The 13,857-nt window shown below is 36.7% G+C and overlaps 2 protein-coding genes across 2 annotated transcripts; both read right to left on the bottom strand.

Moving 5' to 3' along the window:
* Nucleotides 1-1,527: 1,527 nt before the first annotated feature.
* Nucleotides 1,528-2,283, bottom strand: LOC145030004 (uncharacterized). The gene has a single exon (XM_078978446.1). The coding sequence runs from the start codon at nucleotides 2,281-2,283 to the stop codon at nucleotides 1,528-1,530; it is 756 nt and encodes a 251-aa protein (XP_078834572.1).
* Nucleotides 2,284-8,562: 6,279 nt separating this feature from the next.
* On the bottom strand, nucleotides 8,563-10,157 carry LOC145029017 (uncharacterized). Its single transcript, XM_078977673.1, has 3 exons — nucleotides 9,909-10,157; nucleotides 9,573-9,822; nucleotides 8,563-9,467 (listed from the first exon to the last, which is right to left on the bottom strand). Exons 1-3 carry the CDS (start codon nucleotides 10,098-10,100, stop codon nucleotides 8,680-8,682), a joined length of 1,230 nt encoding a protein of 409 aa, XP_078833799.1. The 5' UTR covers nucleotides 10,101-10,157; the 3' UTR covers nucleotides 8,563-8,679.
* Between the last annotated feature and the right edge of the window lie 3,700 nt (nucleotides 10,158-13,857).

Genomic DNA, 13,857 nt, shown 5'->3' with positions numbered 1-13,857 from the left:
TGTTTATATAGGTGTAGAGATAGGGTTTCAGTCATTATCCTTATCTAGTTGATTATCCATTAAGCAACCAATAAGATAATCCTTGAATCCTTATCATACTCGAATTCTAAGGGATTTACACCTCAAATTCGTTCACCATATATATATAAGGTAATCCTTACCTTATTTTGTAACTATCACATAATTACAATTCAGCCCCTCTAGTTTAATTAATTACATTTGATCACAAAACTAATTCTTAATTAATTATTGATCAATATTAATTAAACAAATATGATTTCTCCTTTAATATATTATTCTTATAACATATTAATAAATCATATTATCCTCTCTCTCTTTATTCATTTCTCCAATCAAGTTGCTTTGGTGAAGGCAACCCAAAAGGACCATGCACCATCGGGTCAAGTACATACCAAAATTTTGGGGTTTTAGTCCAAACCACGAGTTTTTTGGAACCATAGTCCTTTTGGAGTGGTTTCTATGTGGTTTTGGTCCCTGGACTTAACTCCCGTTAAGTTGGAACTATTAAGCCCCCCTCACGTGCCTCACACGTGAGGGTAATTTCGTCATTTCATATGTCAGGGACCATTTTTGTATAAACGTTTTTTTGGATTAATTCCTTTTAAATACCCCCATTTCCTGCGATCTTCTTCCCCAACGTCTCTTTTCTTCTACCCTTCTTCTTCTTGAGTTCTGCTACAACAAAAATGGTGCTATGTTTTTGTGGAAAAGTTGCTGTGGTGAAAACGTCTTGGACCCCTTTGAATCCAGGAAGGAGATTTTTTGCATGCCCTATGAATGATTCCGTTTGTGGGTTTATTGGGTGGCTTGATCCCCCAATGTGTGCTAGGTCTAAATCCATCATACCTGGTCTGCTAAGAAATTTGAATTCAGTGCAGGAACGGTGCAATTAGTTGGTTAGAGGTATGAACATGCTACAGGATCAATGCAATGGACTGATATGCAAGAACAACATTTTGGTGGCAAATGTCAGAGCATTGAAGGATGATAATTTGAAGCTGAAAATGTACATGTTTGGAAGTTGGTTTTTCTTTGTGATTGTATTCTTTTATATTTGGTTTGTGTAGGGGTATACTCTGAAGGGTGTTTTGGTCATTTTGTTGTAATTTTATGTGATCAAGTTTGTAGTGACTTATGATGATAATTATATATGTACAATTTTATGATGCAAGTGTAATGAATGTTTTACCAAAATGGTATGAATGTATAAGAATTAACATATGAATAGAAATGGTATGAATGTGTTACAAAAATATATATATTAGAACCAATTGTACATAACCAAAATGCACATTTCATTAAGATTTGTAATATAACAACCAAAGTTTCTAAACATAACAACCAAAGATTCTAAACATTACCAAAAGGGACACATTACCATACCTAAGATAACAACCAAGTTTTCATAACAACCAACCAAAAATTTTCAACAAAATATTGTAAACATAACAACCAAGTTTTCATAACCAACCAAAATCACAGAAAACTCCATGCATGCATGACACATTACTTCTTGGATTGATTCCCACCTTGCCCTTTACAGGTCCTAGAGTTGTGTCCCTTGTTCTTGCATTTGCTACAAGTAACACTGATATGCTTCCTTGATAGCTTCTGCACTCCATCATTTGTTGGTTTTTGGGAACCTCCTTCTTGTGTAGCATTCACTCCATCACCTTGACTTGCCTTCTGCTTTTTGCTTAACCTTTCACCCTCACTTTGTCTTCTCTTTTTCTTAGGCCTTCCCACCTGAGTGCGATGTGGAGGAGGGATTAGCTTTGTGGGACATTCACTTTTGGGCCACATGGATCTACCCTTAATTGGCTCCACCTTAAAAGAATAAGCCTTTTTCCATGTCTCTAGAAAATACACCTTGTGAACCCATTTGTAAATGTCAAGCTCAGCCTCTGGGTCTTTACTCATCTCATTCAGAGTTGCAATTGCATGTCTGCATGGAATTCCAATTAATTCCCATTTTCTGCAAGTGCATGTTTTGTTCCTAACATCAACCACATGTTGATCCTGCAAAGCTCCTGTGACTTGATACTTGTCTCCCCCATTCCACCTAGCAATGTATTGTGAAGCAACTGTTTTTCTTGCAGCTAGGATGTCTGTTGCTGTAGATGTTAGTGGACCTTTAGCCTTTTTCATTTCCTTCATGACATTGCATATCCTCTTCATTAGATACTCCCTTATGAATTCTAAACATCCAATGACAGGTTTATCCCTTCCTTTCTCTATCTTCCCATTAAATACTTCACACATGTTTGATATCAACACATCAGAAACTTCTCTTCCTGTGTGTAAATTACAATTAAAAAACATTTAATACAAGTGACATACAAGTAAAACAGTTCACTAAGTGAAAGACATAAGGACCAAATTGGAATATATAGATTTACCTGAAAAATGACTCCTTGCCCAATGTTTAGGAGGAATTTGCTTCAACCATTCACATGCCTCCTTATCATACTGACTAAACTCCTTCATCAAATGTTCAAACTCAGGAATGGTGGTAGCTGATGCACACCTCCATAAGTGGTCCCTGTACTCTGTTTGCCTCCATCTTTTCCTCATATTGTCATGAATATGTCTGATACAATATCTATGCTCAGCATTGGGAAAATTTTGCTTAACTGCAGTATGTAAACCCTGCAAAAAATAATTTTCAATCATTAGAATTAACTTACAACCACACTTTAAATGACCAAATGTATAAAAACTACTTCCAACTTTACCTTTTGCCTGTCACTTATGAAAGTAAAATTTGAGTTTCTTCCAAGGTCCAAGTCATCCCCAAGGTTATCTAAAAACCATTTCCAGCTTTCTGTGTTTTCAGACTCAACAATCCCATATGCTAATGGGTAAATTCCATTATTGGAATCAAGACCAACTGCTGAAAGGACTTGCCCAGGGAATGGTCCTTTCATGAAGGCACCATCAAAACCTAATAAGTCCCTAAGGCATGCCTTGAACCCTTTTTTCAGTGGACCCAAGCACACATAAATTCTTCTAAACTGCCTAGTTGGGGAATCAGGGTTAGGCTCAGAACATACATCTATTTTCACTGTGGTGTCTGGGTTGGTGGCTTGAAGTTCGAGAACATAGTCCCTCAACAGTTCATACTGCTTTGTGTAGTCACCAGTTACATGCTTTCTTGCCTTATCCTTTGCCCTGAACACCTTGTCCATACTAACACCCACTTGGTAGGTCTTTTGAAAGTGATCTTGCATAGCTCTCAAAGGTATATCTGGATTCGCCTCAACTTGATCAAAGATTTTCTTGCTGATTAAAGAAGCAGTACAAGCCTTGAGTTTCCTTGTTTGCAAACATGTGTGAGTTTGGTTTAAGGTCCTTATAAACCAGTCGGATTCAGGATTTGACCTAGATGCATGAATGTACCAACCACATGTTACTTTTTGTGTCTTTAGTTCTTTACCCTTTCTTTTTGAAGTGGTAGCTTGACTACCCACTTGGCCTTTATTGGTGACAGGTACAACACCTCTACACTGTGCCCTAAGCCTTACATTGTCATTTTTTTTAAAGAAAAGATTCCTTCTTGATTCTAGTGCATGCAGATCAATTGCCTCCTTTAATTCTTTTTACTATTAAATTTATCTCCAACTGAAAAAGATTGTTTATGTACTACCCCAAGACTGCACCTTTTTTCTTTTCTCAAATTCTTGATAAGAGCTCTTCTCTCTCTGTCTTGGTCGGATCCTTCATCCAAAGATTCAAATTCCACATTGTTAATCACTTCCATATCTTCAGGTTCATGCCCATGAACAACATTTATACAAGAACCTTCCACATCACTTTCAACATTGAGAGTGAAGTCTCCCATGTCCACATCCACATCCTGTATATTGTTGTCAACATCCATTATGTCATCCATATGATCTTCATCTTCTATTTGTCTCTCATCTTCTTCATACTCTGGATCACTATTTTCAGATTCATCATACTCTTCAAAATTTGGATCACTTTCTTGAGATTCATCATCCTCTTCATACTCTTGATTACCCTCTTCAGATTCTCCATCCCCTTCATACTCTGCATTATCATCATCACTCCCAATCAAATTTTCCATAAGGTTATCAAATAACTCATTCAGTTGTTCATCAGCATTATTAATAGGGGGGGGGGTGTTGTAGCCTTCTTCATCAAAAGTTGATGCCTCTTGAACAACATTTGCAGCCTCCCTAACACCATCCATCTCATCAATATGAACACAAGTTGCTGCCTCCTGAACATTAGTTGAACCATCCAGATCATCATTCTTTTCCTTTGAAATGTGAACAACCTCATCAATATAATCTAAATTAAGCCTTTTGCTACAAGAACTTTCACCTATTTTGGAATTCCCAACCCTACCCCTTCTATACTCTGGTGAGAAACTATCATTCTTACTCCCAAAAAGAATCAGAGACATGAACTCACCAATAGGCTCACCATTACCATGGTTCACATTTTTCATTGGAGAATCTGCATGAACTTGACCCTCAACTTCAGCCCCTTGATCATCATTTTCTGGTAATTCCTCAATGACAACTTTACCCTTTGCATTTGGTGACATGAAGTAAGTCAATAAATTTGTCTTTCCATGCTCTGTGTACACCTCAATCAGCTTGTTATGTGCAATGTATTTAGAAAGGTTGATCACATCCTGATCATTCCCTAAAGCTTTAAGACCAAATTGAAAGTCACCATTGGGTATCCTAAAATGGTAGTATATAACTGGGGATTCATCAGCGAATTCAGAATTTCGTGGGTCTGGGTAACCTAAGTCAAGCATTATGGCATCAAGTTCATACACAGAAAACTCATCAATGTCCAGATAATCAACATAATGCACTTCACCTCCAATGTACTTTATATCAGGTAATTTAGTAAATTTCCCACCGTGATGAAGCTTAATACTAAACCATGTGGGTGCACCAGCTAAAAATCAAAATTATACATATTAACAAAGTTAAAATTTTGCATTTTTTTGTTCTAAATCAATAAGAAAATGCAAAGTATAAAAGTTAAAGAAAACAGAGCAGCTTACCATATACAGTTGATACATCAACAACTTCGCGTTTTGGTCTGATATGCCACATTACGAACACCATTTCGTATTAAACGTATGCCCTTATATGTGTAGTGTCGATTATCTTGTTTGGATAAGCAACGAGGGTTTTTTGCAGGTTCAATGGAGCAGAAGCAAGAAGGAGGGAGTTGGGGAGTTGACGAGTGTTGGGGAAAGTAAATGAGGGGTAAATGTCAATTAATCCAAAAAAACGTTTATGCAAAAATGGTCCCTGACATATGAAATGATGAAATTACCCTCACGTGTGGGGCACGTGAGGGGACTTAACAGTTCCAACTTAACGGGAATTAAGTCAGGGACCAAAACCACATAGAAACCACTCCAAAAGGACTATGGTTCCAAAAAACTCGTGGTTTGGACTAAAACCCCAAAATTTTGCATACCACAGGGACCATTTTTGCAATTCTGTCTATTATTTATACTAAAATAATATAAAATTGAATTAGTGTTGGGGTGCAAAGTTATTCATTCATGACTTTGTAAATGTTTGACTTTTGTAAAACCCACTTGCATGTGGTGCTTTAGCCTTAGACCCATTTGTTACTTAGAGTGAGAGAGAGACATGTAAACACCTCTATAAATAGTGGGTTCATACCACTTGTAGAGGTGTGCTTGAAAGATGGAAAAGTGAGTGTGTAAGTGTGTGTTAATTATGTAGTCTAGATCTAGATCCTTTTTGTAAACACCATATACATTCAATATATCTCTTAAACACCCAAATCACCATGTTCAATTGTGCAAGATTTAATTCCGCATGTCAAACCATGTTCTTATGTCACTACAATTGGTATCAGAGCGGGTCTTCAAGATCAAGGTGATTTTTGAAGAACGATTCTCGGTTTGGCAATTTTTGTCGCAATTTGAACAATTTTGGTGAGTCTCTCTCTATGATCTCTCGTAATATTTGATTCGTGCGTTGCGTTTTTTTTATTCATGATCGTTTGACTCGTTGGATCAAATTTTCTTTGAAAAACCCAATTGTTATGATCCAATAAATTTTTTTATTGATCTTGTTCAAAACCAAAATTGTGATACTTACTGTTCATTAGATCCGAAGCCCAAATTCAATTTTGTTCATGTCAAATTAAATCTTGATTTTCACTGATCAATCCATTATCTTCATTTTTTTGATCTAATATACTCAAACTTCAAGCCCAAAAGACAAATTCTAATATCATTCCATCGTGTTAGTCAAATCATTCGAATATCACTATTCATCAGTCATTTTTTTTAGCCCAACATCAAGCCCAAAATGTCATTGAATCATATATGAGGTGTATTTACTTCATTGTTCAATCGTTAAATCTCAAACGCTTCAAATAGAGTAAATTGCAAAAGTGGTCCCTATGGTATGCAAAATTTTGGGGTTTTAGTCCAAACCACGAGTTTTTTGGAACCATAGTCCTTTTGGAGTGGTTTCTATGTGGTTTTGGTCCCTGGACTTAACTCCCGTTAAGTTGGAACTGTTAAGCCCCCCTCACGTGCCTCACACGTGAGGGTAATTTCGTCATTTCATATGTCAGGGACCATTTTTGTATAAACGTTTTTTGGATTAATTCCTTTTAAATACCCCCATTTCCTGCGATCTTCTTCCCCAACGTCTCTTTTCTTCTACCCTTCTTCTTCTTGAGCTCTGCTACAACAAAAATGGTGCTATGTTTTTGTGGAAAAGTTGCTGTGGTGAAAACTGTTGGGTTTTGGTCATAAGACATCCTATGTGCTTATACAAACCCTAATGCTTGGATCTAGGTTTCTCTATTGTACATGCTTTGATTCCAAGACTATAAACCCTAATTCTAGCATACATATAATCATATTAACTTGAGAATAAGTTTATAGTGTTACCTTGATTGTTATGTAGCAATAACAATCCCAATTCCTCCTTGAATTGACTTTGGAAGGCTTAGAGTCACAAGTGTCACTCCTCTAATGGCTCACAAACACCATAAGCAAGTGGAGAAGGTATAAGGAGAGAGGTGAGAGGTTAGAATTCGTATCTAGGACCTCTTGGGAAGGGATACACGAATTCATAGCCCTAGGGGTGTTTATATAGGTGTAGAGATAGGGTTTCAGTCATTATCCTTATCTAGTTGATTATCCATTAAGCAACCAATAAGATCATCCTTGAATCCTTATCATACTCGAATTCTAAGGGATTTACACCTCAAATTCTTTCACCATATATATATAAGGTAATCCTTACCTTATTTTGTAACTATCACATAATTACATTTCAGCCCCTCTAGTTTAATTAATTACATTTGATCACAAAACTAATTCTTAATTAATTATTGATCAATATTAATTAAACAAATATGATTTCTCCTTTAATATATTATTCTTATAACATATTAATAAATCATATTATCCTCTCTCTCTTTATTCATTTCTCCAATCAAGTTGCTTTGGTGAAGGCAACCCAAAAGGACCATGCACCATCGGGTCAAGTACATACCAAAATTTTGGGGTTTTAGTCCAAACCACGAGTTTTTTGGAACCATAGTCCTTTTGGAGTGGTTTCTATGTGGTTTTGGTCCCTGGACTTAACTCCCGTTAAGTTGGAACTGTTAAGCCCCCCTCACGTGCCTCACACGTGAGGGTAATTTCGTCATTTCATATGTCAGGGACCATTTTTGTATAAACGTTTTTTTGGATTAATTCCTTTTAAATACCCCCATTTCCTGCGATCTTCTTCCCCAACGTCTCTTTTCTTCTACCCTTCTTCTTCTTGAGCTCTGCTACAACAAAAATGGTGCTATGTTTTTGTGGAAAAGTTGCTGTGGTGAAAACGTCTTGGACCCCTTTGAATCCAGGAAGGAGATTTTTTGCATGCCCTATGAATGATTCCGTTTGTGGGTTTATTGGGTGGCTTGATCCCCCAATGTGTGCTAGGTCTAAAGCCATCATACCTGGTCTGCTAAGAAATTTGAATTCAGTGCAGGAACGGTGCAATTAGTTGGTTAGAGGTATGAACATGCTACAGGATCAATGCAATGGACTGATATGCAAGAACAACATTTTGGTGGCAAATGTCAGAGCATTGAAGGATGATAATTTGAAGCTGAAAATGTACATGTTTGGAAGTTGGTTTTTCTTTGTGATTGTATTCTTTTATATTTGGTTTGTGTAGGGGTATACTCTGAATGGTGTTTTGGTCATTTTGTTGTAATTTTATGTGATCAAGTTTGTAGTGACTTATGATGATAATTATATATGTACAATTTTATGATGCAAGTGTAATGAATGTTTTACCAAAATGGTATGAATGTATAAGAATTAACATATGAATAGAAATGGTATGAATGTGTTACAAAAATATATATATTAGAACCAATTGTACATAACCAAAATGCACATTTCATTAAGATTTGTAATATAACAACCAAAGTTTCTAAACATAACAACCAAAGATTCTAAACATTACCAAAAGGGACACATTACCATACCTAAGATAACAACCAAGTTTTCATAACAACCAACCAAAAATTTTCAACAAAATATTGTAAACATAACAACCAAGTTTTCATAACCAACCAAAATCACAGAAAACTCCATGCATGCATGACACATTACTTCTTGGATTGATTCCCACCTTGCCCTTTACAGGTCCTAGAGTTGTGTCCCTTGTTCTTGCATTTGCTACAAGTAACACTGATATGCTTCCTTGATAGCTTCTGCACTCCATCCTTTGTTGGTTTTTTGGAACCTCCTTCTTGTGCAGCATTCACTCCATCACCTTGACTTGCCTTCTGCTTTTTGCTTAACCTTTCACCCTCACTTTGTCTTCTCTTTTTCTTAGGCCTTCCCACCTGAGTGCGATGTGGAGGAGGGATTAGCTTTGTGGGACATTCACTTTTGGGCCACATGGATCTACCCTTAATTGGCTCCACCTTAAAAGAATAAGCCTTTTTCCATGTCTCTAGAAAATACACCTTGTGAACCCATTTGTAAATGTCAAGCTCAGCCTCTGGGTCTTTACTCATCTCATTCAGAGTTGCAATTGCATGTCTGCATGGAATTCCAATTAATTCCCATTTTCTGCAAGTGCATGTTTTGTTCCTAACATCAACCACATGTTGATCCTGCAAAGCTCCTGTGACTTGATACTTGTCTCCCCCATTCCACCTAGCAATGTATTGTGAAGCAACTGTTTTTCTTGCAGCTAGGATGTCTGTTGCTGTGGGTGTTAGTGGACCTTTAGCCTTTTTCATTTCCTTCATGACATTGCATATCCTCTTCATTAGATACTCCCTTATGAATTCTAAACATCCAATGACAGGTTTATCCCTTCCTTTCTCTATCTTCCCATTAAACACTTCACACATGTTTGATATCAACACATCAGAAACTGCTCTTCCTGTGTGTAAATTACAATTAAAAAACATTTAATACAAGTGACATACAAGTAAAACAGTTCACTAAGTGAAAGACATAAGGACCAAATTGGAATATATAGATTTACCTGAAAAATGACTCCTTGCCCAATGTTTAGGAGGAATTTGCTTCAACCATTCACATGCCTCCTTATCATACTGACTAAACTCCTTCATCAAATGTTCAAACTCAGGAATGGTGGTAGCTGATGCACACCTCCATAAGTGGTCCCTGTACTCTGTTTGCCTCCATCTTTTCCTCATATTGTCATGAATATGTCTGATACAATATCTATGCTCAGCATTGGGAAAATTTTGCTTAACTGCAGTATGTAAACCCTGCAAAAAATAATTTTCAATCATTAGAATTAACTTACAACCACACTTTAAATGACCAAATGTATAAAAACTACTTCCAACTTTACCTTTTGCCTGTCACTTATGAAAGTAAAATTTGAGTTTCTTCCAAGGTCCAAGTCATCCCCAAGGTTATCTAAAAACCATTTCCAGCTTTCTGTGTTTTCAGACTCAACAATCCCATATGCTAATGGGTAAATTCCATTATTGGAATCAAGACCAACTGCTGAAAGGACTTGCCCAGGGAATGGTCCTTTCATGAAGGCACCATCAAAACCTAATAAGTCCCTAAGGCATGCCTTGAACCCTTTTTTCAGTGGACCCAAGCACACATAAATTCTTCTAAACTGCCTAGTTGGGGAATCAGGGTTAGGCTCAGAACATACATCTATTTTCACTGTGGTGTCTGGGTTGGTGGCTTGAAGTTCGAGAACATAGTCCCTCAACAGTTCATACTGCTTTGTGTAGTCACCAGTTACATGCTTTCTTGCCTTATCCTTTGCCCTGAACACCTTGTCCATACTAACACCCACTTGGTAGGTCTTTTGAAAGTGATCTTGCATAGCTCTCAAAGGTATATCTGGATTCGCCTCAACTTGATCAAAGATTTTCTTGCTGATTAAAGAAGCAGTACAAGCCCTGAGTTTCCTTGTTTGCAAACATGTGTGAGTTTGGTTTAAGGTCCTTATAAACCAGTCGGATTCAGGATTTGACCTAGATGCATGAATGTACCAACCACATGTTACTTTTTGTGTCTTTAGTTCTTTACCCTTTCTTTTTGAAGTGGTAGCTTGACTACCCACTTGGCCTTTATTGGTGACAGGTACAACACCTCTACACTGTGCCCTAAGCCTTACATTGTCATTTTTTTTAAAGAAAAGATTCCTTCTTGATTCTAGTGCATGCAGATCAATTGCCTCCTTTAATTCTTTTTTACTATTAAATTTATCTCCAACTGAAAAAGATTGTTTATGTACTACCCCAAGACTGCACCTTTTTTCTTTTCTCAAATTCTTGATAAGAGCTCTTCTCTCTCTGTCTTGGTCGGATCCTTCATCCAAAGATTCAAATTCCTCATTGTTAATCACTTCCATATCTTCAGGTTCATGCCCATGAACAACATTTATACAAGAACCTTCCACATCACTTTCAACATTGAGAGTGAAGTCTCCCATGTCCACATCCACATCCTGTATATTGTTGTCAACATCCATTATGTCATCCATATGATCTTCATCTTCTATTTGTCTCTCATCTTCTTCATACTCTGGATCACTATTTTCAGATTCATCATACTCTTCAAAATTTGGATCACTTTCTTGAGATTCATCATCCTCTTCATACTCTTGATTACCCTCTTCAGATTCTCCATCCCCTTCATACTCTGCATTATCATCATCACTCCCAATCAAATTTTCCATAAGGTTATCAAATAACTCATTCAGTTGTTCATCAGCATTATTAACAGGGGGGGGGGGGTGTTGTAGCCTTCTTCATCAAAAGTTGATGCCTCTTGAACAACATTTGCAGCCTCCCTAACACCATCCATCTCATCAATATGAACACAAGTTGCTGCCTCCTGAACATTAGTTGAACCATCCAGATCATCATTCTTTTCCTTTGAAATGTGAACAACCTCATCAATATAATCTAAATTAAGCCTTTTGCTACAAGAACTTTCACCTATTTTGGAATTCCCAACCCTACCCCTTCTATACTCTGGTGAGAAACTATCATTCTTACTCCCAAAAAGAATCAGAGACATGAACTCACCAATAGGCTCACCATTACCATGGTTCACATTTTTCATTGGAGAATCTGCATGAACTTGACCCTCAACTTCAGCCCCTTGATCATCATTTTCTGGTAATTCCTCAATGACAACTTTACCCTTTGCATTTGGTGACATGAAGTAAGTCAATAAATTTGTCTTTCCATGCTCTGTGTACACCTCAATCAGCTTGTTATGTGCAATGTATTTAGAAAGGTTGATCACATCCTGATCATTCCCTAAAGCTTTAAGACCAAATTGAAAGTCACCATTGGGTATCCTAAAATGGTAGTATATAACTGGGGATTCATCAGCGAATTCAGAATTTCGTGGGTCTGGGTAACCTAAGTCAAGCATTATGGCATCAAGTTCATACACAGAAAACTCATCAATGTCCAGATAATCAACATAACGCACTTCACCTCCAATGTACTTTATATCAGGTAATTTAGTAAATTTCCCACCGTGATGAAGCTTAATACTAAACCATGTGGGTGCACCAGCTAAAAATCAAAATTATACATATTAACAAAGTTAAAATTTTGCATTTTTTTGTTCTAAATCAATAAGAAAATGCAAAGTATAAAAGTTAAAGAAAACAGAGCAGCTTACCATATACAGTTGATACATCAACAACTTCGCGTTTTGGTCTGATATGCCACATTACGAACACCATTTCGTATTAAACGTATGCCCTTATATGTGTAGTGTCGATTATCTTGTTTGGATAAGCAACGAGGGTTTTTTGCAGGTTCAATGGAGCAGAAGCAAGAAGGAGGGAGTTGGGGAGTTGACGAGTGTTGGGGAAAGTAAATGAGGGGTAAATGTCAATTAATCCAAAAAAATGTTTATGCAAAAATGGTCCCTGACATATGAAATGACGAAATTACCCTCACGTGTGAGGCACGTGAGGGGACTTAACAGTTCCAACTTAACGGGAGTTAAGTCAGGGACCAAAACCACATAGAAACCACTCCAAAAGGACTATGGTTCCAAAAAACTCGTGGTTTGGACTAAAACCCCAAAATTTTGCATACCACAGGGACCATTTTTGCAATTCTGTCCTTCAAATACTTGTACTTCTTTTTGTTCTTGACCACGAATTTGATTTCATCCTGTCTGCTTTGTCGATTTCTGTAAAGTGTATCTTGTGAATCGATTGTATTTGATTTGTTCAAATATAACATCGATTATGATGAAGAGATCAATAATTGATTCAATTACAAGTCAAATGAATCTCAGAAAATCAAAATCAGGTTTTAGATCGAGGATCAGTGAATCGATTTTCAAAATTGTATGAAGAATGTTCGACTAGAAGTTCTTTTAGTCGAAATCAATTATTTTAACTGAAATCGATAGTGAAATCGAATTGTTTTGAATAGTCAAAGCTTTGTATAAAGTCAAAATTGAAATCGATATGGAGTCTGGATATGAGTTCAATGGTTTGAAGAACTCGAATCGAATTTGTTTTTGTGATACATAGATGACGAACAGTTACAGGTTCTTGATTTCAAAGAATCAAAATTTGGGAAGAACTGTAAGGAACGAAGAAATGATTTCATTCATTTTGGGTTGAACTGAAAAGTGAAGAATGAAAAGTTTTGAAATCGAATGAGTTTGGAGTCGATCGATCGGAGTCTTTGTTGTGATAGATCGATAATTTCGATTTGGGATAATTTTTTTTGATTCGGTGATTTTTGGATCAAGATGCGAATGACGATGGTTTTTGGAACCGATGTGGATTTGTTTTGGGTTGAATGAAAAACGAACTATTGTCTTTGAAGTCATAATCGACTGGTTTTTTTTGTTTTGGTGATTGAATGATCGAAACCTTGAAATCTCGATTTCGCATAATTGATTCTGGTTCGCATCCAGTACCAATTTGGAAGACAAACAGGAAGTTAGTTCACAATCTATTATTCTGTGAAGACAAGAAGTGATGTCGATTTTTGATTTTGCATTGAGTTCATTCGCATCTACATGAATGGAAATTTTGGTTCGCATCTATGCTTGTGTTCGATGGGTACTGAAATTTTTTTTGGTTCGCATATGGATGAATCAAAACATGAGTTCGCATCTGCGTTTCCAAAATGATTTCGCATTTGAGACCAAAATCGGGTTAGCATTTGAGGTTGATAGAAAAGTGTTTCATTCGCATTTGGTTAAAGAGCTAACATTGATTTCGCATTTGGTGTTTTGTTTTGGAGTTAAAATGCGAATTCATCGCATTCATGAAATTGAAGGAA

Source organism: Lactuca saligna, chromosome 2, assembly GCF_052625555.1.
Source record: "Lactuca saligna cultivar CGN05327 chromosome 2, ASM5262555v1, whole genome shotgun sequence".
Lineage (NCBI taxonomy): Eukaryota > Viridiplantae > Streptophyta > Magnoliopsida > Asterales > Asteraceae > Lactuca > Lactuca saligna.
Note: the sequence above shows the minus strand (reverse complement) of the source record. Positions and strands in the feature narration are given on the sequence as shown.

Coding starts and splice junctions, on each gene's coding strand:
- LOC145030004 (XM_078978446.1), bottom strand. CDS start 2,283: ATGTGTGAAGTATTTAATGGGAAGATAGAGAAAGGAAGGGATAAACCT.
- LOC145029017 (XM_078977673.1), bottom strand. CDS start 10,100: ATGAAAGGACCATTCCCTGGGCAAGTCCTTTCAGCAGTTGGTCTTGAT. Junction 9,823..9,908: donor TCATAAGTGACAGGCAAAAG/GTAAAGTTGGAA, acceptor TATTTTTTGCAG/GGTTTACATACTGCAGTTAA. Junction 9,468..9,572: donor GGCAAGGAGTCATTTTTCAG/GTAAATCTATAT, acceptor ATTTACACACAG/GAAGAGCAGTTTCTGATGTG.